A 27240-nucleotide genomic window follows, 5' to 3' on the forward strand; every position below is an offset into this window, starting at 1 on the left:
AACACAAGTTGAAATGAAAGGACTGTTTTGACAAAAAGGAAAACAAATGTTCTTTTTGTTCACCCAAAGCAACATGACATTTACCAAGGGGCATCAATTCCAGATCACGTTTCAGCACTTTGAACATTTTAAACTGTGTTGATCCATGTGCTTTACAAAGTCTTAAATTAGGAAACAATGTCCTTTGTTGGAAAAGGAATTTTGCTTTCTAAATGTTAACCAAAGTTCACATTTCTTTGGTCATATTGCCATAACTCCCAACAAAAAAGTTGCATATTAATTTTCCATAAATGTGAAACAATATTAAAAAAGGTTAAAGGTTCATCACCCAACTCAAACGCAGATGATAGAGTGAGGAGCATCAAATGCATGAATTTTAGCATTCTCTGAACCTTCGGTCAACAAGAAATGTCCTCTTTGTGTAGTAAAACGTACCAGTGATATTATTGTTTTTTTTTTTTTGCTTTACCGAATGTCATACACAAAGGTACAACTTTCGTAGTTGTTCATTACAGTTCCTAAGCGGATATAATTCCATATGCATTGTCTTTTCTAACGAATGCGTGTTTGGGCCACCAGAACATGTTTCTTTTGCTTTTCTCATGAAAATTTTGGAAGGCAAAACGAAGCACACATATTATTGTTTTCAAGAGGGAGGCTAGCCCAGTACACATATATCTGAGGAGTTGCAGACTCATATCTCCAGTGTTATCCCATGTGCATCTCTGATTAGTTCTTGAGGAAGTCATCGTTGCCCATTGCCCTCAACAGGATGGATGGCTTGAATGTTTTGAGTCCAGTGGTTCGTGGTCCTCTGTAAAACTGTCTGGGCTCCCCTCTCCATCTAGGGAGCTTCCACAGCTGGAATTTGGGGACATCGTGTTTTGAAGAAGTTCATCTTGGATTGAACCTGTGTCTTTGCTGACTCTGCCTCTCTGCCCACCTTCCTCTTCTTGATCATTAAGTAGTTTGGCCAGAAAATTGATGTACTTCATGGTTAAACGTAGGATTTCATTCTTACTGAGCTTCTTGTCCGGAGGGTGAGTAGGTATCAGCTTACGGAGCTCTGCAAAAGCACCATTCACATTCTGCTGCCTCCATCGTTCACGGCTGTTGGTAAAACTTCGTCGAACCACTTTTGTATGGGGACCTACTGAAGAAAGAAAAAATCATATTTTCAGAGAAGCAATGCTAAATAAAGCCTTAGTGTTTTTTCATGTTGTAGTGAATAGCTATGAAAATATATGGATGTCATTTTTTTAATTTACATGGAATTTAATCAGTACGTCATCAGTCATTTTGTTTATGATTTCTCGTAAATCTGGGGCAGTGTCAAAAGGCAATGGATGTTGCTGGGAACGCTGCCAGCAACACCCATTGAACGCCCCTTTAACGCAGAATAATGTGTTAAAGGGACTGATATTCATTAGGCGGCATTAAGCCAAAAAAAAGTGGCATAGTGCTGCCTGATAAATATGATGCAGGCTTCTGCTCCACGGAACGTCACCAAAAGTGATGTTCCGATGACGCAAGGGGCCTCATAAATGAGGCCCCAAGTGCATAACGAGCGCAAGTGCCTCGTTATGACAGGGGAGAGAATTTAATATGGTGTCTTCAGCATATTCAGGGATAAGCACTCTGGGCCCGATTCACAGAATGAACTTAAGACTCAATCCTAAACTTCCTACTGTTTTGGTATTCACAGAATGAACTTACTACATTTAGCATTCACAGAATGCACTTACTACTTTTGGTATTCACAGAATGAACTTACTCATTTCGGTATTCACAGAAGTTAGGACTCCTAACTTTAGGACTCCTAAATGCCTTCTGTGAATACCGAAAGTCTTAAAATTAGGATTTTTCTCAATTTAGTAGTAGTAAAGTTAGGACTACTAACTTTAGGACTCCTAAATGCCTTCTGTGAATACCGAAAGTCTTAAAATTAGGATTTTTCTCAATTTAGTAGTAGTAAAGTTAGGACTCCTAACTTTAGGACTTCTAAATGCCTTCTGTGAATACCGAAAGGCCTAAAATTAGGATTTGTCTCAATTTAGTAGTAGTAACTTTACTACTACTAAATTGAGAAAAATCCTAATTTTAAGACTTTCGGTATTCACAGAAGGCATTTAGGAGTCCTAAAGTTAGTAGTCCTAACTTTACTACTCCTAAATTGAGAAAAATCCTAATTTTACGACTTTCGGTATTCACAGAAGGCATTTAGGAGTCCTAAAGTTAGGAGTCCAAACTTCTGTGAATACCGAAATGAGTAAGTTCCTTCTGTGAATACCAAAAGTAGTAAGTGCATTCTGTGAATGCCAAAAGTAGTAAGTTCATTCTGTGAATACCAAAAGTAGTAAGTGCAATCTGTAAATACCAAAACAGTAGTAAGTTTAGGATTGAGTCTTAAGTTCATTCTGTGAATCGGGCCCTCTGGCTCTATCTGATGTCAATCGATTGGTCTCATTTTGGCAAAACCTTCTTATGTCTCTATATTTGAAGTGAATGGTTAGCCCAATCCGTTTAAACCTGTTACATGTGCCCATCAAATCTGTGATCGAACTTTTGACACATTTGCTGGATGGAACCTGGAGGGGAATGGCCCCTCTTTGAACCTTAGTATGCACCACAATCTTTGCCATGTATTATGCACCTTGAAAAAACGATAGATAGGTGTTTATGATGAAGAATTTTCAACGTTCGCTGCTTTTATGGGGGTTTATCCAAAACTTATTTCAGGTAGGTCAGGGGGAGGCTCCTCAGAGGATTATACTACTTTGCTTTTGCACTTTATAGGATATACGGTTATGCTCTGGGTATTGCTGCTTTTATAGGGGAGAACGCTCGGGGAGGTGCCAGTGGAGGTTTCTCTAGGAATAGGCTTAAAGCTTCTTATTTCTATGTTTAACTTGGTGTCCTGTATCTTGTTTTTAAATTTTGATTGAACAGTTCTTTTTAAAACTGTTTGATGCATGCATCTTCTTTTAATGTTTATCGTTTTAATTAACTAATAAACCAAAAGTAAATATATCTGATGGTTTTCCCAAGGCAAACTTTGCGATGTGAAACAGCCCAAAATTTGATACGGGAGAAGCAATACTCTGAGCTTTGCTGCTCAAAACAGGAGGAGATGAGCAATGTTGCTACATAACCTACAGCCCAGAGATTCAGAGCGGCAGGTGATACCATATCAAGAAAAAAACATAACACCATGATAATGCTATTCCCTAGGGTGGAACTATCACCCAGAAATAACAAGGGTTTGAGAATGATGACTAAAGATGAAGACTTAGACTGGAAACTGTAACATATTTTTGGGAAATCTGCTTTGAAAGAAGTCGTGCGAATGCATTACCTCTCTTCTTCATACAATGCTGCATTGCCTTTGTAGGCTCAAAATTGCTCACAGATAATGGTAGTTCATTAGGTTGTCTGTAGATGTGATCAATGGCGGCTCCTTTGCTAAGGCGGAGGAGCGTTGCCCCACAAGAGAATACAATTATAATAACAATGTTATCATTTTATTTTTCACTTTTGTTGTGTGCTGTAAAGGTGCGGGTGGGGCTGTGTCGGCTGAAGAGCAGGGTGTGGAGTCTAGAGCACACTCTAAAATTGGTATAACTGTTTGTCTGGTCGTCTTGGGCTGGCCAAACTGCCATGCACACTTTGCATGTTTCCCACCAAGCTGCATTACGCAGCCTGGTGAGGAACATGCCCAGGCTCAATTCCCCGTCTGAGTGCTGAAGCACAGAGCAAGCATGGCAGCATTGTGATTGGCTTAGGGGAGGGAGCTTGGGTGCTTCCACTTCCTGTCTGCGTCATAGACGAGGAGGGAGGAGAGCCGGCCACCGGAAACATATATTTTTTTCTCCCCCCCCCCCCCCCCCTTCCCACTTTTTGGGGTTTTTGTACGCACGGCCGTCTCACCGCTACTTCCCAGTAGCAGCCAGTACTGTTTGTGATGAAATATTTTAAATGCTCTCTATGTACATATCATAACTCTTTCATCATTGTTTTAGACAGTTGTGACTGTTTTGTACACTCACTTTTATTTACATCAGCGTCAGTTGAGGAATCATGTCTGAATAAGTGTAAACCATGTGTCAGCATTTCAGAGTGATCGTCCTCAAGGGACCTGGGCATATTGATAAAATAGGTCAAACTCTGCATAAGAACACATTTGTACTTGTATTTAATATGTGTACCCAAACAGAAACCCCTTGTCATCCCACCCTCTCAAATCTGATGATTTCTCTAAAAATAGAAGTGAATCAGGGCTTAGCTCATTCAAGCAATACATCATTATCTAAGAAGCAGTCCAAATGTCAGGGCCCAGAAAAGATACTGAGGATGACACTAGCTGATATTTATGCTGGAGGACCAGTTAGGTTTAATTTAGATTCAAGCTTTGAAAGGATGCATTCATCAGGAGGAGATTACTAACTATAATCTTAAAATAACACACTGATGGCCATGGATGTATATGTATGTAGCACACAAATCATAACTTAATTGCTTCGAGGTGCTTGCAAGAATGTGCTTCAGAAAGTTGGAGAGGAAGGGCGAGGCTGGTGAATTCGAATTTTTCTGAAGATATGGGGGTTGTGGGAATTGCTGATTGGCAGGGGAAGAAGGGTTGTGTCAATTGAGTGATTTCAAGATCTATAAATCAAGTATACGTCTTCCAAGCCCTTGGCCATAGCATGCAAACAACCCTTTATCCAATCATCTTCTTTCACAGGAAATAAAAAGCACAAATTTTGTACCACTCAAAGATGTTGCCCTTTTTTACACACTTGTAAAACTTTATTTAGAAATATCCTTGATATAACATTATATATGTATATTACAACAAAATGTGTTTTAGATAGCACATCCACTGTTTGCCTAAATGGCTTTACAAAGATAAATGTACCAGGTCTGGTTACTTAACTTCTGCAAAAAATGCAGAAACAAACATTTCCACTTACTGTACAGTACAATATAAACTGAAAGTGCTGTTGAAACAATTATTGTGGTGTCATAGATACATCAAGACGTACAGCAAGTAGGATGGCGGGGTCAAAAATACAGAATGTACCATTCAAATCTCCAATAAGCATGGTTTTATATGTATATATATATATTGTAAACATTTTATAAGTTTCGGTAATGGGAATCTCATTAGGATCGAATGTTATAGTTGTACCTTTCTATTATTTTGGCACTAAAATATATATTTAGTTTCAAAAGAACATTTTCCCTCGTGTCTTTGTGCACTCTGATTTTCATAGAAGTGTATAAAAAAAATAGGTGTACGGTTGTACATGACTTCCATAGGAAGGCATTACATAAAACAGACTTTTTGTGGCAGCTGCTGTTAAGCTGTAACGTCACTGCACTCAACATTCAACGTGGTAAAGTGACGCCACTATACCCGCAGCTCTATATCATAGCTTCCCCGATTCGCCCTTTGTTGGTTCCTCTATACCTCTTCTCGCCCCTTCATATCAATTTCCAAGAGAGCAGCACTTGCTATTACAGTGGGGCAGGAGACACAAAAAACGTAAAATGGCATATTGTTAAGTATCAACAAAATTAAGATTTCTACCTCAGTATTTGGTATGACATTTACACTTTTGGTTTGCTTTTGTCGTGTTTGATGTCATTTGAAAACCCTCGGTGAGAAACAATATCATTGTTGAAACTAACTTCTGTGCAATTCTCTAATTGGCCAATATTACAAATAGAGATATACAGGCATGCAGTTTACTCAGATTTGTAAGATGTTGTCCACCATCTTCTTTTGCTCCATTGATCTTGACAATAGCTGCTATGAAGGGGCCATATTTATGAGCACTTATATTTTGGTGCTGCTAGTTTCACTAGGTTCACTGTATGGTAATTGAGATAAAGGGGGATAACATGACTTTCACAGGATCACTGAATGTATCAAGAATTGAATCCAGATGTTTAACCGACTCTTAATGTATTTAAACTTGATGTGTATTAACTACAAACTTAACAAGCTGGAATACTAAAGACCTTATTAAGAGTTTGGTCGACAGAATAATCTGACAAACATTGCGGATGTCTCACTGGTTGTATTACAAGTGAGTTGTAGCCCATGGCACTTGTGACACAGAGGATGGCATAGCCATCACATTTTTAACCAGTATCCCATCTACCAACCTCCATATTCAAAGATGATTGGAATTGCCACTGCTACATCACTTCAAATAAAAGGCAAATTTGGGATAGGAACCTTAAGCACTCAATCATTCCTGAAAACCCATTGGCAGAGTAAGGTGTGTGTGCTTTTGTCCTGACGCCTTTTCCCCCCAATTACCTGGGAGGATCTAATAGATGAATGGTTGCTAAAATGAAGGCCCTGCATCATATTATTTACTGTACTCGTTGTGTACGGACAGCATGGTAATGTAAAAATGCAAAACATAAAACATACACAATTTAAAATAAAGGAAAATGCTTGGGAAAGCACAGAGGATAGCTCCACAGGCACGCAGCAGAGCATACGGCCTAAAGGAGAACCTCAACTGTCTACAAATCAAAGTACGGTACCTCTGTTCAGATTGTGTTATAGCAGGTGATATAATTATTAAATATGATACCCTTCACCCGCGTATGCAGTTGTTGTGCATTACGACCAAGTGTATGTGTATACTGTGTTTCAGTAAGGAAAGAGATGCTTCATAAAAACCACAAATAAACGATATACACAGAAAAAGAACAAAATATTGGTGGAACATACCATAATTTCTTATCTGAACTCCTTGCCTGCTTTTGACATTGCTGTGTTTTTATTCAACAGTTTGAATATTTACGTGCCTTTGTGAATGGTGGTAAAGCCTTTGCCTACCACTCAATTTACAGACTATAAAGTTTTGCTTACACAAGATTAAGGTAACAAAACAAATAACTGCAAATTAGTGAGTCAAGGTGTCCGCAAGGTGTTTTCCTCTGTATCCACACTGATAACATTGCCCTTTGTCAAAATATTTTCAATCGCCATAGAGCATGGCACACATTTAGTAAAGGGGCTTAAACCATTGATGCACCCCAGGAAAGAGGAACATTCCCACAGTTATTATACCAAGGTCATAGATGTCAAATAGAGGAAGCCCTTCGGACCTGCTCTTTGCTACAACTCGCTCTGCTTTTGCTAGCCCTTTCCACACAAGCTTTGACAGAAGCAGGTGAAAGAAAAACGGGCTTTAGAAACTTTACTTTCTGGAATTTCCACCACTTTCCCTTGGAGCCTCATCTGCAGCAAAGGGCAAGAAAGAAGGCCAACTCGATTATGTCATCAGCAGATCAACCATTGTGTTATGTCACTTGCCATCCCCTGGCATTTCAGATGAAGTGACATCAACGTCCAAGAGAGGCTAGTTTCTTCAGTCTGCTTTAGTTTCAACAGCCTGGTCTGATCTAGACACCATGCATGTACAGTGAGACCTTCTTAAGAGGCATGCCGGCAGTCTGCAAACATTTCCAAAAGTTATCGCACAGCCCCAAATGAGAAGTTGAGAACACCCAGGAAGACCAAAGGACCAAAGAGCTCCACCAATGGGAATAGGGGTTGATATTTGATAAACACAAAAACATAGCTGCTTATATACAAAGCTGAAAAATAAAACTCGATGTCATTGATATATGGAAGATATAGCTCTCAAATTATCTTATATATACATAATTATATATATATATATATATATGTACCATCATATGTACCACCTACATATTGGCCATGTCGAAGGTATACTGGGTCAAAGCTGGAGTATTTTTGACAAACTGTGTCATTATTAGCCCTCATACTAAATGATTCCACTTCCACACAGGATAATTTGTAGTACTTGAATTCCATGCTAATTACTGCATCAATGGCTGCACATGATTCTATGAGTGTCAATGACAATATTCCTCCATTTTGTTTCTACCTGTAACTAATGGGGCAGGTGACATTTTAAAAAGGCAAAATAAAACTCTGCTTTTAAAAATGTAGTTAAAAAAATTCTGTAGCAGACTAGCGAGTAGGGTCAGCATGGAAAGAACATTTTGAATCTCGAATGTGCTACTGATTAAGTGCAAAAATAGCTTAAATATATATTTGTCATGTCTTGCCACTCACTTTGTCAGCGTCTTCCAAAGCAGTTAAATGGAGACCTCTGTGATGAAACTGGCTTTATGGACTGTTAAAATATACCTAGTTATGAAATTAGAATTGTTAACACACTCCTTAAATTATATTCTACCCTATGAGGCGTGTGAACTTTGAATGTGAACTTTATGCCCATACGATTTGTGACAAGTTGGAAAAAAGTGATCCCTAGTTGTAATCCCATTGCAGTGCAAATTTGAGTTACCACCTCATTTAGGATTAGTGCACCATCAAGACTGAAAGACTAGGAATTCTCTTCGTCCTTTTCCATCCAATAATGAGAAGCCCTGTTTGAATGTTTTTTCTATCCTTCCTACTCCATCTTAGTATCTCTAGGGTGGAAGCTACCTTGATCAATTACAAAATATCACATTCAACACTGGACTGCAGGAGGTAACTCAATCAGACAGATGTCCTTACATTGTTGACATAGCCTTTACACATTGTGTGCCTGACTCAATGGGATTCGCTGTCATTTTAGGAGATGTCCAGAGCATTTCATAGTTACACCAGACTTCACAGAGTACACCCTTCAAAACTTGCACTGAGTCAAACAGAACTTGTAAGAATTTGCTCAGAGGACTCTCAATCATATTTCAAAGATGTTCTGGACATCTACAGATAAGGCAGTAGAGGTCGGGTGTAATGTTCAGGGCCTGTGGTATCTCCTCGGAAACCCTAAACCAACTCTAGGTCCTACAATGCCTTTTATTAAGACTCTACTGGTTTATGGGGTTATTGCTTGAAAAATTTCAAAGTTTCGACTTAGTGGGATAGGTTTAAAAGTAGCTGTAAGGAGATCCACCTGAGGGTGACTTCAATTGTGTGATAATGATGAAAATGGATGCCTGTGAAACATTCATTACAATTGACATGGAAAACTATACAACGCATAGCAGATAGCTCAAATAAAGCTATAAATCTTATTTACAATGAATTTTCCATTCTACCTTACACCTTAGAAGCCAATTCTAAGCAAACATTGGTACTTCACACTGCTCCTTAATCCAGTTTAGCCACTACAGAACTTCAACACAAGTTGAAATGAAAGGACTGTTTTGACAAAAAGGAAAACAGATGTACCTTTTGTTCACTCAAAGCAACATGACATTTACCAAGGGGAATCAATTCCAGATCATGTTTCAGCACTTTGAACAATTTAAACTGTTTTGATCCATGTGCTTTACAAAGTCTTAAATTAGGAAACAATGTCCTTTGTTGGAAAAGGAATTTTGTTCTCCAAATGTTAACCAAAGTTCACATTTCTTTGGTCATATTGCCATAACTCCCAACGCAAAAGTTGCATATTAATTTTCCATAAATGTGAAACAATATTAAAAAAGGTTCAAGATTCATCACCCAACTCAAATGCAGATGATAGAGTGAGGCGCATCAAAAGCATGGCTTTTTAGCATTCTCTGAACCTACGGTCACCAAGAAATGTCCTCTTGTGTAGTAAAAGGTACCAGTGATATTATTGTTTTTTTTTTTTTGCTTTACCGAATGTCATACACAAAGGTACAACCTTTGTAGTTGTTCATTACAGTTCCAAAGCGGATATAATTCCATATGTATTGTCTTTTCTAACGAACGCATGTTTGGGCCACCAGAAGATGTTTCTTTTGCTTTTCTCATGAAAATATTGGAAGGCAAAACGAAGCACAGATACTATTGTTTTCAGGAGGGAGGCTAGCCCAGTACACATATATCTGAGGAGTTGCAGACTCATAGCTCCAGTGGTATTACATGTGTATCTCTGATTAGTTCTTGAGGACGTCATCGTTGCCCACTGCCCTCAACAGGATGGATGGCTTGATGAAGCCCCCTTGAATGTTTTGAGTCCAGTGGTTCGTGGTCCTCTGCAAAACTGTCTGGGCTCCCCTCTCCATCTAGGGAGCTTCCACAGCTGGAATTTGGGGACATCATGTTTTGAAGAAGTTCATCTTGGATTGAACCTGTGTCCTTGCTTACTCTGCCTCTCTGCCCACCTTCCTCTTCTTGATCATTAAGTAGTTTGGCCAGAAAATTGATGTACTTCATGGCTAAACGTAGGATTTCATTCTTACTGAGCTTCTTGTCCGGAGGGTGAGTAGGTATCAGCTTACGGAGCTCTGCAAAAGCACCATTCACATTCTGCTGCCTCCATCGTTCACGGCTGTTGGTAAAAATTCGTCGAACCACTTTTGTATGAGGACCTACTGAAGAAAGAAATAATCATATTTTGAGAGAAGTAATGCTAAATAAAGCCTCAGTGGTTTTTCGTGTTGTAGTGAATAGCTATGAAAGTATATGGATGTCATGTTTTTTTAATTTACATGGAATTTAATCAGCACGTCATCAGTCATTTTGTTTATGATTTTTCTTTCAAAAGTTAAGAATATACTTTAATCATGAAAAGGAAACATACGTTTTAGATCCTATTAGGTCATATTTCTGAAGATATGCTCCCGGGCACTATAGGAGATGCCACGCTCAAAGACAATGTTCACTGAATTGTCCTCTGAAAGAAATCAGAAGATCTAAAAGTTAGATCTGAGATTTTTCGCCAAATTTGCTGTTGGGAAGATCTGGTCAAGCCAAAAAAAAATGTTTAAGATGCTCATATGAAGAGAGAATTCATTGAAATGTACTCAATTTACATGGAACATTGGTGTACGGCTTTTGGAATGGCTGTTTGTGTTGCAGCCCCAATATTAGGGCACTAGGTCAAAGCAGAATAGCACACTCCAGACTTCCTCTACACATCTCCCGATATGAGTTATTGTATTTTGTTGGCCCAGAATAATGGTTTCTTTTGCTGGCTTTCATTTTATTTGGCCTGAGACACATGTGAAGATGCATGGAGAATCTTAGAGGGTTAGTGCTTAGTTTGCACATATGGACAATCAACACAAGCCCATTTAAAACACGATAGAAGGTATTGTGCATGCTCCACATCCACACACTTGGAAGTGCATAAATCTCAATTATGGGACTTCTGCATTTCACAAGAAATTAGCTAATCAAGCATTCACAAAAAAAGTCAAGTGCAGATTTGCTAATTTCTTTAGAAATCAATACACAAGTGAGAAGGCACATTAAAAACGTAGCCATAATAAGAAAATGAAGAGAACTGAATTGTAGCAACTATTTCAAAGTTGTCTCTAATGGGCATATAGTCAGAGAATCACTTGCTTCGTGCAACAAAGTAGTCAGTCAGTAAAGTTATAACAATCTTCAGTCAGTTGCCTGCCATTTTGCTAAGAGAAATTGATTAACCTGAATTTTTAGATGATAAAATTTAGGATTTTAGTAATAAATTATTTTCATGGACATTTTTCATGATACCACCATTATCACCTACACTGGGAATCACATTAATTAAAAATATCACAGTAGTAACCAGATAGGATTATTCAGATCACGGAGAATAATTTGTGTACATTATCTACATAATCAAATTGTATCAGACTGGGGCCCAGCATCAGAGACAAAAAGAAATATGCGCAATAAAGTGTTAATGTAGCTGAAAAACATGACAGTGTGATAAGCCACACCTCTTTATTGAAATGTTCTTATGGAAGTGTCTGATAGGTCTTGGGACACACTTGGGACACAATAAGTAGTCAATAAATTAGGTATAATTGAAGGAACATGAGCAACAATCAGTGAATATAGCACGCAAGCTAGTTCTTATAAAATATTCAGCATGAGTACAGTCGAGTGTATCTCTTGAGAAACTGGACATTTTTTAAAGGAAATTGGGCGTGTATTATTATTCCTTGATGGCAATAATCAGTAATTCACTTGACTGACGTTCAAGAAGACGCATTATCGTGTGTCCACCTGCAGTATTCGTGGCATAAGCAAGCAAGCTTTCTGCTCCTCACTACAAATTAAGAACTAGTTGTGCACTACTGAGCAGCAACACATATTCATGGCAGGATGTGTGCTATACAAAAGTGAATGACAATAATAAGAAATGACAAGCATGTCCTCCATACCTCCTTCAGTGACAACCTCGAGTTCATAGGGCCCGGACCTTCGCTTCACCCTGGTGTTGTTATTGAATATTGGGAAAGGGTCCGCGTCTTCGTAGTACACACTGCATCGACACACAAAAACATTGGATGGTTAGTATTGGTAAAAACGCTTCTAAACATTTCAACAGCAGCATCAGTCACTTTTGTTCGCAAGTGTACATCAGCAGTGAGGTAAGCCATGTGATAAAGCAAAGTCCGGAAACATCTCCATGAGTATTACTGTCTCCCCATATAATAATACTACAGAATCTGTAACGTTTGTTTGTCTTTTTCAATCGGTGTTTTTTTATTATTGATATTCTAAGGAATGACCTTTATTTCTCTTCTGCTCTTTAAGTATAAACTGGATGTTGGGTGGGAGCTAAATCTGATGGCAGGTCGCCACAGACGATTGCTGCAGCACCCGACCCTTGGAGACACCTGAAGCGAATTTCTTTACTGCCCTTAGCAATGCTGCCTCGTGCCCCCTCCCCACCCCACCCCACCCTTTGCAGGGGTACGACTCTGAGAAATCGCTGCGAATACATGCAGGTGGCAATCATTACCGACACTTGACCCATTCACACAAACATCAAGAGACCCTTCCATCTGGAACCCCCTCAGTTTAGTTTTCCTCCTTCCTACGTCCGCACGCGCAGCCCCTTGTTTTCCTCCTTCCCACGTCCGCACGCGCAGCCCCTTGTTTTCCTCCTTCCCACGTCCGCGCGCCCAGCCCCTTTATAGGCGCAAGAGACTCCACGCCATTGTCATGCTACCTCTTATAGATTGTAGGTTTTGTAAAGCTCCTGTTCTTCTAAGCCCGTTGTACGGTCGCCCGCCACTATAATACTTCAGTCGCCATGGCTGTTACAGCGCGGTTCACTGTGATTAGCTGCCAATCATAGGACATGGACAGCAGACGTGTACATTGATATGTAGCAATGTCGACTTTCTTGCAATACTGTGTGGCATTTGCTTGTTACTTTCTTGTTATCAAAACTAATAAAGAATTGTTTTTTTTTAAGTATAAATGGGGTGTATGTTAAATTATTGCTTATTATAAATTGGTTTTTACAGTGTTGTACTTTACAATTCTTTTCACAAACATCTGCAAGTGGGAGTTTGCATGCGTGTGCCTATGTGCATGCCAGCTGGTAGGGGCTGCTGCAACCCAACACTGTCTTCCCGTGCCCCTAATAACTCATCCCACAAACCGACTTCCCGTTTGCCTAATGCGTCTTCCTGTTTCCATAGGTAAAATTCTTCCTGCGTGCTATTTTCACCCCACAACATATACCCGGTCGTCTGATGTACTCTTTATTTTAGTACCAGTGCTCCTTTATGCATCTGTTTTGAAATAATTTAGGATTGTTTTGTCCCTGACACTTTGACAGAGATGTTTTATTCATTTAGTGAAAAATGGTTCTTAGCATCCTCGTGTTTCTTCCAACCCCCACCCGTGATGTAGTTCCCTTCCACTTAAAGATGGCTGCCACTTGGTAGCCATTTTATGACAATCTCTCGTGCCTGTATATCTGTTTGAAAGTATGCAGCCCATCTGTGATCAATGGTCCAGGTAAGGCATGTTTGATAGGTCACATCTCTATGCCCCCTACCCTCAAACGTTCCACGTATTTACCTCATTACATGCTATCATGTATTTATTCGAGTCTGGTGTTCTGGTGTGTTAAAGTTAACAAGAGGGACCTTTATGGTATTTTGGTCGGATTAGTTGTGCATGTGATAACAAACCTATTTGGCAATATTCTATTTAAGGTACTAAGTTAAAGCAATATAGACAAACACAAAGTGATGTCTGGAATGCTGGAATTTTTCTCAAATACTAATAATTACTCTGGGTCATATTCCATCCAGTCGTTTTGTTGCTCGCTGTGTCATTCTGGACCGGAACCAACCTTAACTATGCCAGAGGGCAGTCCAGCCCAAACTGCCAGAGCACATGTGTTCAGTGTGTGAACAGGGGGTCTCATCAGTGAGGTGCAACTTGAGAAACCGTTTGACACGCTGAGCAAGGGACAAGCCCAAGTCACCATGGGCGACCCACGGACAAAAACAAAAAGTGTGAAAGATGAGATGAATCAATTAACCTTAACCAAAAGTAAATACTACAGGACATATTCCATTCTATTGTGTTTTTTTTGCTTGTGAACGGTCAATGTTACAACCAAAATATGGGCAGAAAAGTCTTGTATAATCTATAATAAATCCATAGGCTGGTAATACCGTTTACGCTAATATAGCAGGTACCCTATATGTCAGGAAGGTAGTGCGGCAGAATTCCCAGTTCAACTTGTATCTAAGTAGGAAGGAATTCAGGTCATGTGTTCATACTGGGCTATGGTGATTGATGACCGTGAGGAGTACCATGGCATGTCTGGGCAGGGCTTTAACTGTGCCAGCTCCATCCGGGTCTCAGACCAGGCAGTAATTAAAAACAAACATTGAAAGGGTTCTCTATCAGGCTCCATGTTCATGTCCCTAACGTTACTTGCAAAAACACAGATCAATATGCGAACAATGAATGTAAGAAATGTTAAATTAATCCACGTTAGCGATTTAGTTACTGTTTGTATTTCATATGTTTTACTTAATCCTGCATTTCCTATGAGTGTTAGCTATTTCCTAGATGTTGTCTTTTTGTATTTTGTTCCCAGAATGTTGTCTTTCTGTAAAAAAAAATTGTGTAGTATATTACTCTTGTATAGTGCATACTTTGAACTGAGTTACCCATGAGTGCTGATGAAGGCCACAATTTAGAGGTCTAGAGCTGAGGCTGAAGGCAGCAAGAGGTTTTCAGAGTCAATGGGGCAAAAAGGGATTCAGAATACATGGCCATCCAATCTGTGGCCTCTCTGCACATCGCATACAACAATGGTCTTGCATTCCGGTTGCAGTTTTGATTCTGTTTAAATGTTTGTGAAGAAGGTACACAGTTGTCAAAATATTGACAATGCGAGAATAAAAGAATATGCAATGCTTATGGGCGACTGGGTGCGCTGTGTGTTGGGGGGGTGATGGAGTGAAGCAGATGGAAGGAACAGCATTCAGGAGAGAGTGAAAACAGGATTCTGAAGAGGAAAGGGGTCAGATTTAAGATATGTAGATAGACGAGATGTGGAGAGAAAAAGTGTGTGCATGACTAGCACAGAATGAACATATCGTGAGTGATTGAGAAACTCTGAAGACCACCGCCCCTTCCACAGGCCTCAGCAGTGTTCAATTTACAGTGTCACAATTTCAGAACTGAAACATTTTTAATATTATTTACAAGAAAATGATTACTACCCACTTATCTTAAACAGCTAACACCTACTGACAAAGCCAATAGTCCTGGGTGTTTTTATGTGGACGTCAGTTGTTGTGTTATGTATGTGTGGATGCAATGTTGTAGCTCAAAGGAACCAAAATACTGGTTGGGCCGCACCCTATGGATAATAATAATAAAGGATAATTACACACTTATATAGCGCACGACTACCCGTAGGCATATCCGTGCTTGTACAGATACCGCCGAGGAACACTTCCTGGCCTTTTCCCTGTGAGGCGTCCACTCCTGGGCACCCCCAAGGTGAGGTCAGGCATCCTCAGCATTGTTGGGGCCGTTGTAGAGATTAAGCAAGCTATTGCCCAGAGGTGCAGAGTGGGGCTCATGATTAGAATAGGCACCAAGGCGAGAATTATCAGGTCTGAGGAAATTGAGCCCGAGACCCGCCGAGACGGGAATTGAACCCTGGTCCCGGCCAGACTCCTGCATCAGGGTCTTCCGCTCTAACCATTGAGCCACACTTCTCTACAGGAATCACAAAAGTGTAGTTTGTGTTTAAGCCAAAGTCCCTAACTACATAGGCCATACCCATCTCAGAGACCCCGCATTTGTCATCGTAAGCCCTGTGTATGTGCAAACCGCCTGCTAACCCACATGGGGAACTTCAGATAACACAGTGACCATACAATCTGCGTGTCCATGGTCAGTCCCTGCACCCTCGCCTATAGGGAGTGCAGAAAGGAAACAGGCCCACCACCCCTTTTTTAGCAGTTACAAAAAATAGCTAGAATTGTGATACACTGGACCCGTCACGCCCCTTCACCCGGTGCCACTGCACCCGGCGCACCGTTTCTAGCACTCCCCTGGCCGTCGCGGGAGTCGGACTAGATCATGCACACTAAAGTATTGGCGTGTTCTTTAAGCCGAAATGTGGCGACGAGCCGGCTCGGCTGGATAATACATCAGCTGGAAAATGTCTGTTACTTGAAAAGCACAGACCAAGACCCCGACCCTTCTAGAGTTGGTGCACTCTGTAGCAACACGCGCTGCTGACGTCTGCATAGCACAGCACGTGCTAAACAAATGGCCCCTGCTATTCTCACGTGTACCATTTATTGTTCTGAAAAGCAGCACGGTTGCAGGTTAAAGGAAGAAAACTTAAATACATTTACACTGGATATGAATGCAACACCTAGACTTCTCTCTGCCCCGCCCCCCGGCACACCCACTCACCAGGCTGGCTGAAGCATCTCAATATGAGCTAGATCCCTGTTACCCACTGCACACCACCAACGCAAACCCTGACATTACACGTCTCTTCTACCCAGTATACACCACCCACAAACCCTTGCATGTACGCGTCTCTTCTACCACTACACGCCACCCACACAGCCCCATGCATGTAAATGTCAAAGTCAAAAGGTAAGTTTATTATGACCTTAGTCTTTAAACAGGTGCAAGAGGCAGTATCACAAGATTAAAATATTCACATAAAGTCGTTTAAAACATTATAAAATTAAAATTAATCCAATATAGGTTAAAACTCTTACATGCCATTCTTCTTTGCCAACGACAATAAAATTGCATTTAAGATAACATTTTGCATTTGTGATTAAAACCCATTCCTTTCCCTTATTCTAGAATAATTTCATTAAATTAAAATACATACAGTCCTACATATTATTCCTGGTTTCTTAAATCACTCAGTACTATTTTTATGTATTTCCCAAGAGCAATTGCAATATCAATGGTGGGCATTTCAGTTAATAAGTTAGCTGCCTGCGCCCTAGAGCTTATTGCATATTTTAGGAACACGGGTCGTAGCCACCGTTTCCGCTGTTTCAGTAATGACAGGCAATCGAGAAGGATGTAAATGTCCCTGCTACCCAGTATACACCACCTCTGCAAGCCCTTGCATCTACCTTCCTCCACTATCCAGTGCACACCACCCACCCGAGCCCTTGTGTCTGCCTGCCACGCTGCCCCTACTACCCAGTACACACCAACCACGCAAGCCCTTGCATACCTGTCTCTGCTACCTACTATACACCACCACACAACCACTTGCGTATACCTGTCCCTATTACCCCCTACATCCAGGCAAGCCCATGAATGCACCTGTCCCTGCTATCCACTACACACCAACCACACAAGCCCGTGAATGCACCTGTCCCTGCTATCCACTAGACACCAACCACACAAGCCAGTGAATGCACCTGTCCCTGCTATCCACTAGACACCAACCACACAAGCCCATGAATACACCTGTCCCTGCTATCCACTACACACCAACCACACAAGCCCGTGAATGCACCTGTCCCTGCTATCCTCTACACACCAACCACACAAGCCCATGAATGCACCTGTCCCTGCTATCCACTACACACCAACCACACAAGCCCATATGGCACCTGTCCCTGCTATCCACTACACACCAACCACACAAGCCCATATGGCACCTGTCCCTGCTATCCACTACACACCAACCACACAAGCTGTGAATGCACCTGTCCCTGCTATCCACTACACACCAACCACACAAGCCCATGAATGCACCTGTCCCTGCTATCCACTACACACCAACCACACAAGCCCGTGAATGCACCTGTCCATGCTATCCACTACACACCAACCACGCAAGCCCATGAATGCACCTGTCCCTGCTATCCACTACACACCAACCACACAAGCCCGTGAATGCACCTGTCCATGCTATCCACTACACACCAACCACCCAAGCCCATGAATGCACCTGTCCATGCTATCCACTACACACCAACCACACAAGCCCATGAATGCACCTGTCCATGCTATCCACTACACACCAACCATGCAAGCCCGTGAATGCACCTGTCCATGCTATCCACTACACACCAACCACGCCAGCCCATGAATGCACCTGTTCATGCTATCCACTACACACCAACCACGCAAGCCCATGAATGCACCTGTCCCTGCTATCCACTACACACCAACCACACAAGCCCGTGAATGCACCTGTCCATGCTATCCACTACACACCAACCACACAAGCCTGTGAATGCACCTGTCCATGCTATCCACTACACACCAACCACGCAAGCCCATGAATGCACCTGTCCATGCTATCCACTACACACCAACCACACAAGCCCATATGGCACCTGTCCCTGCTATCCACTACACAACAACCACACAAGCCCATATGGCACCTGTCCCTGCTGTCCACTACACACCAACCACACAAGCCCATGAATGCACCTGTCCCTGCTATCCACTACACACCGACCACACAAGCCCATATGGCACCTGTCCCTGCTGTCCACTACACACCAACCACACAAGCCCATGAATGCACCTGTCCCTGCTATCCACTACACACCAACCACACAAGCTCATGAATGCACCTGTCCCTGCTGTCCACTACACACCAACCACACAAGCCCATGAATGCACCTGTCCCTGCTATCCACTACACACCAACCACGCAAGCCCATGAATGCACCTGTCCCTGCTATCCACTACACACCAACCACACAAACCCATATGGCACCTGTCCCTGCTATCCACTACACACCAACCACGCAAGCCCATGAATGCACCTGTCCCTGCTATCCACTACACACCAACCACACAAGCTCATGAATGCACCTGTCCCTGCTGTCCACTACACACCAACCACACAAGCTCATGAATGCACCTGTCCCTGCTATCCACTACACACCAACCACGCAAGCCCATGAATGCACCTGTCCCTGCTATCCACTACACACCAACCACACAAACCCATATGGCACCTGTCCCTGCTATCCACTACACACCAACCACACAAGCTCATGCATGCACCTGTCCCTACTTACCCACTACACACCATCCACGCAATCCCTTGTGCATGCCTGTCACTGTTACCCACTATACAACACCCACGCAGGCCCTCGCGTATACCTGCCCTTACAACCCTACCCACTATACACCACCTACACAAGCCCTTGCGTTACTAGTCCTTGCCACCCACTACACATCACCCATGCAAAGGCTTGCATGTACCTGTGGCTGTTGCCCAATACACATCACCCATGCAAGCCCTTGTGTTTACTAGTCCCTGCCACCCACAAAACACCACCCACACAAACGCCTGCGTGTACCTGCCGCTGCTACCCACTACACACCACCCACACAATTACTTGCATAGTTAAAGAAGACAGAATATTATGAAATAGAATAACAAGAAAATAAAGGCAGCAGGAAAGAAACTGCGCCGGGAGACACCTACAGTTAGTCGAAAGAAAGGATTGTGGGGTGTATCAGTAATGAAGGGTAAATGCAAGCAGGCTGTGGGTGAACAGGGGCGGGTGGGCAGAGCAGGGCGGTGGACGAAGAGAACAACCTGTGGCATCGCACCGAGAGAGGATGCGGCTGGGGGTTCAGGAGAGGGAAGGTTTGGCGAGAGGCATGGTTGATGGATGGGAACGAGGGTAGAGATGCATGGAAAGGAAGAGGCGAGGGTGGTGGGTTCACGGGAAGGCAGAGGAGGGCACTTGAATTAGAGGGCAGAATATACGGATACAAGGAAGGGTGTTACGGGGAGGATTGGTGGGCGGGGTAGCGCGTGGATGGGGGCGGTGAACGGAGGTTTAGATCGAAAGTGGGAGAGGGTTTTTTGCGAATGGCACGAGGGTGGAGTGAGGGGAGGAGGGCTAGAGGGTGGCGCTAGAAAAAAGAGGTGGAGGAAGGAGCAGGTGAGTTTGAGGAGAGTAGGTGAGAGAAGGGTAATAGGGAGGGAGGGAGGGAGGGAGGGAGGGAGGGAAGGAAGGAAGGAAGGAAGGAAGGAAGGAAGGAAGGAAGGAAGGAAGGAAGGAAGGAAGGAAGGAAGGAAGGAAGGAAGGAAGGAAGGAAGGAAGGAAGGAAGGAAGGAAGGAAGGAAGGAAGGAAGGAAGGAAGGAAGGAAGGAAGGAAGGAAGGAAGGAAGGAAGGAAGGAAGGGCTTTGCACTGACCTGTTGCCCGTGGGCAGCGGCTGGCTCAGGTTGTACAGCATGTTGACTCTGGCGGCTGCCTGCAGAGGGGACGCTACGGGGGGGCTCAGCTGCACCATGCGGGCTTCGGCGGGGGGCTCTGCGGGGGGAGCAGGCAGGTTGCTCAAGGGCAGCGGGATCGGGGGTCTGCACAGCTCGGTGGTCTGCACTCTCTGCATGCCTCCTACCCCCGTCTCTCGAGCTCTTATAGGCTGAGCGCCCCCCCTCCGCACCAGCTCGATCACAGGCACGGCCCGGGCGGGGGAGCGCGGGGTGCCCGCCTCCTCGGAGCCGCCATTCATCAGGACGCCTCCGCTGCTCCCCGGGGACCGGGGAGCTCCTCCCTGTCTCTCGTCGGCTGCCCCCGCCCCCAGAGCACTCGTGCTTTCCGCTCTCCTCTCGGAAGGATCGTGACCAGGGGACGTGACATCCCGAGCTTCACTTTTCACCTTCTCCATCATCCTAAAAAGGGGAAAACAAAAACATACACGTTCAGTGCAAATATCTCCGAGAACAAAACAGCCAGGGAGCAGATTTTCAGTGCATCCGACAGGGGAAAACATACTTTAACACGAGATGAGGACAGGCAGTCGGAGAAAACAAGTCGAAATGAATGTGCCCACACCGTGGAGAGCAAACCACAGAGACCGCAGCAATAACAAAGTGACATGTGGATCCGCAGCTGTCACGACTGGGAACGTCTCGCGCTGTCTTTAGCGCTACGTCCTGGGCACGTATCTAGCTAGAGCTTTTCATCATGGGTTTGTAGTACCTTACCTATGAAATATGTGTATTTAACATTTCACTCTCTCGCACGACACTGTGTGTTGTCATATGCAAAGTATGCAGTGATGCGAGCTGCAAAGAGCGCATACCTCCATGGCAAGCGCCTTATAACTATTTGAAATAAATGCGCTGTCGGAGCTACTAACAGGGATGTCGAGATGAACCCGGCTGCATCGTCTAACGCGCTACAACGTATAACGCCTTATTCGGCAGAACTGCGTTTATTTATTGCACCTGTGTTTCAAAATTAAATCTATGACATAATACAAGAGTGTTTTGTGTGTTTATTTGCGCAGTAACGCGTGGTTGTTTTTTTCACATGTTTAGTGTGTGTTTAACAGCCAATATTAGAGGGCATTTTAGCTAAGTAAAGGAATCCCATATGTGCGCGATGGCAAGAGATTAAAATTTAACAAAAATATTGAAATTAAGAAATAGCCCACTTGTTTTTTTCTATGAGGAACGCAATTGGTCACATCCTAGGCTGAGCTCCCGCTGCGGCGATGTGTGTGGTTCCTGCACGAAAAGCACGAAATAAGGAGACGGATGAAAGAGCGAGTCAGATGAGTCCATCTCAGCCTTTCATCCCTTTCAGAAGTATCACTCTGTTAGGCATTTTTTATGGGGTGTGCGGTATACTGGTGACGACATGATCAAAGCGCTATGAATGTGGTATAAGGGAGAGCACACCTGTGACCTGCACCCCGTTTCCTGAAACATTCTAATGATTTACCCGCAGTCTTCTGAAGCGGGCCTTTTTCGATAACAATGTCCACTATTTGATATAGGATCCAAGTCAGTTTATTTCACCAAGTCCCCAAAACACAAATGTCTTTATGCAAAGGCTTCTGGGCGCCCGTTTCCCTTAGCCGCTTCCGAGTACGCCCACTAAAGGAAGGAAAGTGAACGCATATCCCCCAGGGACAGCTGGGACTGCTAGAAAGCAGCCATGTTTTGCTTTGCCGGGTTATGTTGTCTTAAATTATGCTCTGGTGCACGTGGGTAAGCGTGTACTGGGAGGTAGTATTAAGCTTATTTCACGCTAAAGTATCGTATGTTTGGCGATGCTATCTTAGAGCTTGCGCGGTGTTGTGTTTGCTGTTGTGTTAAATATCCTACAATTTATTTTGCTGCCTGTTATTGTGTTATGCTAAATTGTGGTTTGTTGTTGTGTTCACTTTTGCTATGTTATGCTGTTTTTTTCTGTGTTATACTGCCCTATGTTCTTTTGTCGTGCTTTGGTATTTTATGCGTTGCTGTGGTGTTTATGCTATGCGACAGTAGGCCGTTTTGCAGTACTCTATTCTATGCTATGCCCTGCTGCTGTGTTGTGTTATGCTTATGTTGTACCTTGCTGTTTTCCCGTAGTACACCGTGCAACGTAATGCTATGTAATGTTATGCCTCGTGCTTATTTTAGCCAGCACTTGTTTGGGCGTCCAACCTCACTCCATGTCGTCACAGCACTATGTCCCCAAGCCTGGGCTTTATTTGTACTGAGGGTGAATTCTGGGAGTCGTGATTGTGGTCTGCTTCCATTGAACCAATCAGACAAGCGCGCAGGACGGCAGGTATGAGTAAAGGCGTGGGATACCATGCCCCCACACAGGTTTTATAATGTAGTGTCAGATTACCGGTAGTGTACGGCGGACGTATAGTTATGTTTTGCTGTGTAGGCACAGTCTCTTTTTCGTGATCATTTAACCTGTTTGCATAATGAATTGAGGAATATGTTACAGTTATTAACTGTGCAGGCAATACCACGTGTGTTCAGAATTGCACATAAAAGCAGAGGCGAGGCTGCCGACTTTCAGCGTGCAATTGCCAGGGGTTAACAGCAAGAGTCTGCATTGTAACCTGTACCTTCTGCCCTTGTACTCTCTCATCACCCTCCAGAATTCTCAACGAAGCACATGGCGCCCAGAAACCCTTTCCCCTTACAGTTAGAACACAGCACTGTATGCCAATTATTCATGTAGCGATTAGCATATTACATGTGCGGAAATGGATCGCACAATGTGGCAAAAGCTGAACTATTGAAATGTGCACTTCGTGGTTAAAGGGACCCTATCCATCCATCCTACGGGGCCTCCGTCCGTCCGTCCACATATACCTATCTACCAATCTTACAGTATATTCATCTGTCAGTCTATCGATCAGCCCGTCTAGTAATGTACCTGCCCATCAGTCTATCTGCCTTTCTGTCGGTCGGTTTATTTATCTAGTTTTTATTTCATCTACTCTGTCTCCTCCACTAAATATTAGCTCAACATTACAACTTGACAAAAAATACGGTCGAAGTCCCCGATGTCATAATTCACCTTAATCAAAACGTTGACAAAAGGAATACTGTAAACAGTGCATTATTGATTTGTTAATGACCGCTAACACTGGCGGATATCACAGCTGCACAGTAGGTTACCCATCACTGACGCGGGTAATGCACAGTGTGGGGTGCGAATGCTGCTAATCTGAGTTTGTACAAGGAAGGGTCGGTAACCAAAAAGACGAAGGGCCCGGGGGTGGCTGGGACAGGGGTGGGTGTGTAATGCTGTCTAGTGATGGGAGTACAGACAGACGCCGCGAGTAAAACATTCGAAAAGCAGTACTTACTACTAACATTACATACACTGTACCTTCAATTCCTACTCGTCACTACCTCGGGCCTCCCCATTGGGGGACAGATAGATACTCTTCCCCCAACAAAAAAATACAGTAAAACAACCGTGCATCGCTCTGCAAATAATGGAATGACTGTGCACATCCGCCAATTGTGTGCGTTATTGTTTTCACTGAACCTAAATCAAAAGCCTCGGAGGTTTGACCAAAACCCTGGAGATCCGCTGCCGTGCGCCCTCCGGCCGCCGCGTCCGTGGCAGCGCCGAGAACGAGTCCAGGGCATCCTCGGTCTCTCCCAGGCCATAGACGCGCGCGCAAGCACGCAAAGGCGCGCGTGCGGCTGATGCACAAACCATAGCAAGCGTCACTTTGGCTCAAAGAATACACGCGGACGCGCAGGTTACGCTCAACGTGCACCCGCTGCCATTGACAGGCTGGGCTTCATGTGACGCAACAACGCCCACGCCGTAAACACCAGTTCACCAGTTACAAATGCTATTAAGTCTATTATGCGGTAACGGTACACAATTTGGGTTTGTGACTATTTAATTTCATTAAAAAAAACAAGAGATTATCGATAGAAAGTACAACTGAAACCTAGAAACACAAATTGACACAGATTTGTAACCGACCTTGCTTCAAGTAGCTCAGCGAACACCCCCAAAAACATGAGCACCTGGGTCATGAGCAAAATGTATAACTGGTCCACTGGAATTTCCACCAGGTTACAAGGCTGCCTGTAGCAGGTTAAATATAGTTTGTGAAAATAGTGTGTCAAACATTACTCTGTGTCAGCGGAGTACTGCAGTCATGCTCCTATAATACACTTCCAGGTAGTCTTACACATTTATGTGAATTGGCCCCAAAACAGAAATGCAAATAGTAAGGGGATACTAACACAACTGTGCCCATCTTGCTTTCTTTTTTATTAGGAGTTGGAATCATGGAGTTGATCCAGAAAGGAATGTAAGGGTGCGTAAAGGAGTACCCCTGCAAGAATACTCATGTATCCATAATTGCTTTGGTCAAGCGGCCACTAATTGTTTTCAATGTCAGGACACCATGGCTCCTCCCATAAGTTTTATTTTTAGGGTTATATTTACGGAGTCTGTCGCTCAAGAGGAGGAGGAGGAGGAGGGGTGTGTGTTTATGTGTGTGTGTGTATATATATATATATATATATATATATATATATATATATATATATATATATATATATATATATATATATATATATATATATATATATATATTTTGTTGCTAAGGGTCTCTTTCGCCGTCCTTGTGCGAATTCCATTCCTGTTTGCCCTTTGGACATCTATCGAGAAAAGCTCACAGGATTCTAGTTCTATCTTAAAACTGGTTAAGGATGTCCTTAGGGGTCTATTCGCTTCGCGTAGCATTATTCTTTATACACAAAAAAATCCTGGTTTTCCAACCTGAGGCAATGTGAAAACAATCCATATTCATGCAGCGGGATATAGAAGAAACCATTTATAACTGGGCAAGTGGAATGTTTAACAGCCTAAAAGCTACCACGCATTGGGTGTGGCCAGTTGAAAGACGCTAAGGGTATTTGGGAAGGAGGTCTGTGACGTCTGGAGAAAAGTCGCCAATATTATATCTTTCCGTCTATCCAGCGCCACCACCTTCCGAGGCGCTAGTCTCAAACTGCCAGACACATGGGCGCCCTGGATGCAAAAAAGGCCTCCCTGCGCCTCACGACTGGAGATGGCGAGGCGCCCAAAGGCCCCGGTCTCTAACCACGTGGCGCACGCGGAGCTGTCACGTGCACAACACCCTAAAAATTGATAAAAATGCAAAAAGTGGCCAAGTTAAATTATTCCTAAAAATGAGGATCGAAAAAATATGAACATATTTGCCTTGCATTTTTCAGAAAACAAGGTCTGGTTACACGCTTCACTCAGTAAAATTAGCACACGTGTGTCCACAGTCGTAGCTCAAAGGAAACCGTTTAGTTAGAAGCACTCCTGATATTTACAGTGTCCAATGGGAGGCCCTTCACTGTGCCTATGGACACGGGAAATCTGCATTCTGCACTGAGAAGGAATGCCCAGTGACGCACGAAGCAATTAACGGAATAAATGAAACTGTAACATGCCATGGTCAAAACAGACACCACTACTGCAAACCTGGTATCATAACCCGATTTTTTTATCTTAAGGAAAATGTACGCGATCGAGTCAGTTCGTCTGTTATGTGAAGTATCGCGGATTCGTATGTGGACATTTTGAGCGTCTCATTGCCTTCAGAGTATTTTTAGGAATATGGGAGAATAAAGCAACGTTCGGTGCTTGATTTTTTTCATAACATTAAGCACTATGAATACATCTGCAAATAAACACACACCTTGCAAAGAAAGAAACGAACGAGGAAAATGCCTGTGATGTTTTTAGTTTGTGAAAGAGTGAGATGTACAAAAATATACATTTTTATTGCACCACAAATTCAAACATAAACTCGTTGTTTCGAATGTAAAGGTAAGACATCATAGAGCGTCAAAAGCAAATGCAATACATCTCTTAACTCATGCTGACAAAGACCACACAAAAAAACAAACGAAAACAAGAAGGTAAAACACGGTGTATCTCTTGATATCCTAGGCAACACTTGCGCATACCTGGACATTTAGGGAAGCAAAAATAGGGATTAGGAGATATTTGTGTGTATGTGTGTGTGTGTGTGTGTGTATATATATATATATATATATATATATATATATATATATATATATATATATATATATATATATATATATATATATATATATATATATATATATATATATATATCTCATCTCACACACACACCAGAAACCAGAAATCACTGAAGAGAGAATATCCACACTGCACACGTACTGGCTAAGAAAAAAATAAAATAAGGGGCTCTCCATCAGGGGCATTTATCCTGTTTTTGGCATGCATCCTTATAGAAATTCATAAAGGGACGCTACATACTCGAAATTTGGTGTCATTATACCAAAGAGCTAAAGATCAAATATGCACACATCTTACTTATATGGCCTCCCTTATTTGCAATCTTTCTTCGAAGAATAGGGTACTTGCCTGGACGAAGAATACGGTGTCATCTGACAGCTTCACGGCCGATGCTTCCAATAGCACCTCACTGCGCCCCCGGCTGTGAACTTGACACCCCCAGCTCCATCACCTGCAAGCGCCCTTTGAAGTAGAGGGGCCCGCCCGTACACTTCTCGCTCTTACGTTTTATGTCTTTGAGCGCTTAGAAGCAGGCAAAGCCCTTCCCTTACCGGAGAAGACCTAGTCGGCCTTCCACAATTGATGTCAAATTATAAATGCAAAAAATAACGAAATTGTAACATCCCGGCCGAAATTGCTTACAGAATCCACATCCCAAGAA

The 27240-nt window shown here is 42.9% G+C and overlaps 1 protein-coding gene across 2 annotated transcripts; it reads right to left on the bottom strand.

Annotated features, from left to right (window-relative positions):
* Window positions 1–462: 462 nt before the first annotated feature.
* TAL1 (TAL bHLH transcription factor 1, erythroid differentiation factor) lies at window positions 463–27092 on the bottom strand. 2 transcript variants are annotated; one of them, XM_086952396.1, is made up of 5 exons: window positions 26928–27092; window positions 20420–20899; window positions 12142–12242; window positions 9242–10353; window positions 463–1153 (listed from the first exon to the last, which is right to left on the bottom strand). In XM_086952396.1, the coding sequence occupies exons 1-4, from the start codon at window positions 26948–26950 to the stop codon at window positions 9935–9937; spliced, it is 1023 nt and encodes a 340-aa protein (XP_086808522.1). In that variant the 5' UTR covers window positions 26951–27092; the 3' UTR covers window positions 463–1153; window positions 9242–9934. The 2 variants fall into 2 exon arrangements, with proteins under 2 accessions (XP_086808522.1, XP_086808521.1); XM_086952395.1 differs by having other exon boundaries at window positions 9242–10356.
* Window positions 27093–27240: the final 148 nt, after the last annotated feature.

This window comes from Lissotriton vulgaris, chromosome 1_1, assembly GCF_964263255.1.
Source record: "Lissotriton vulgaris chromosome 1_1, aLisVul1.2, whole genome shotgun sequence".
In the NCBI taxonomy this organism is placed as follows: domain Eukaryota; kingdom Metazoa; phylum Chordata; class Amphibia; order Caudata; family Salamandridae; genus Lissotriton; species Lissotriton vulgaris.

Coding starts and splice junctions, on each gene's coding strand:
- TAL1 (XM_086952395.1), bottom strand. CDS start 26,950: ATGACACCGTATTCTTCGTCCAG. Junction 20,900..26,927: donor ACACCGTATTCTTCGTCCAG/GCAAGTACCCTA, acceptor TCCCCTTTTTAG/GATGATGGAGAAGGTGAAAA. Junction 12,243..20,419: donor CCGCTGCCCACGGGCAACAG/GTCAGTGCAAAG, acceptor GTGTCGATGCAG/TGTGTACTACGAAGACGCGG.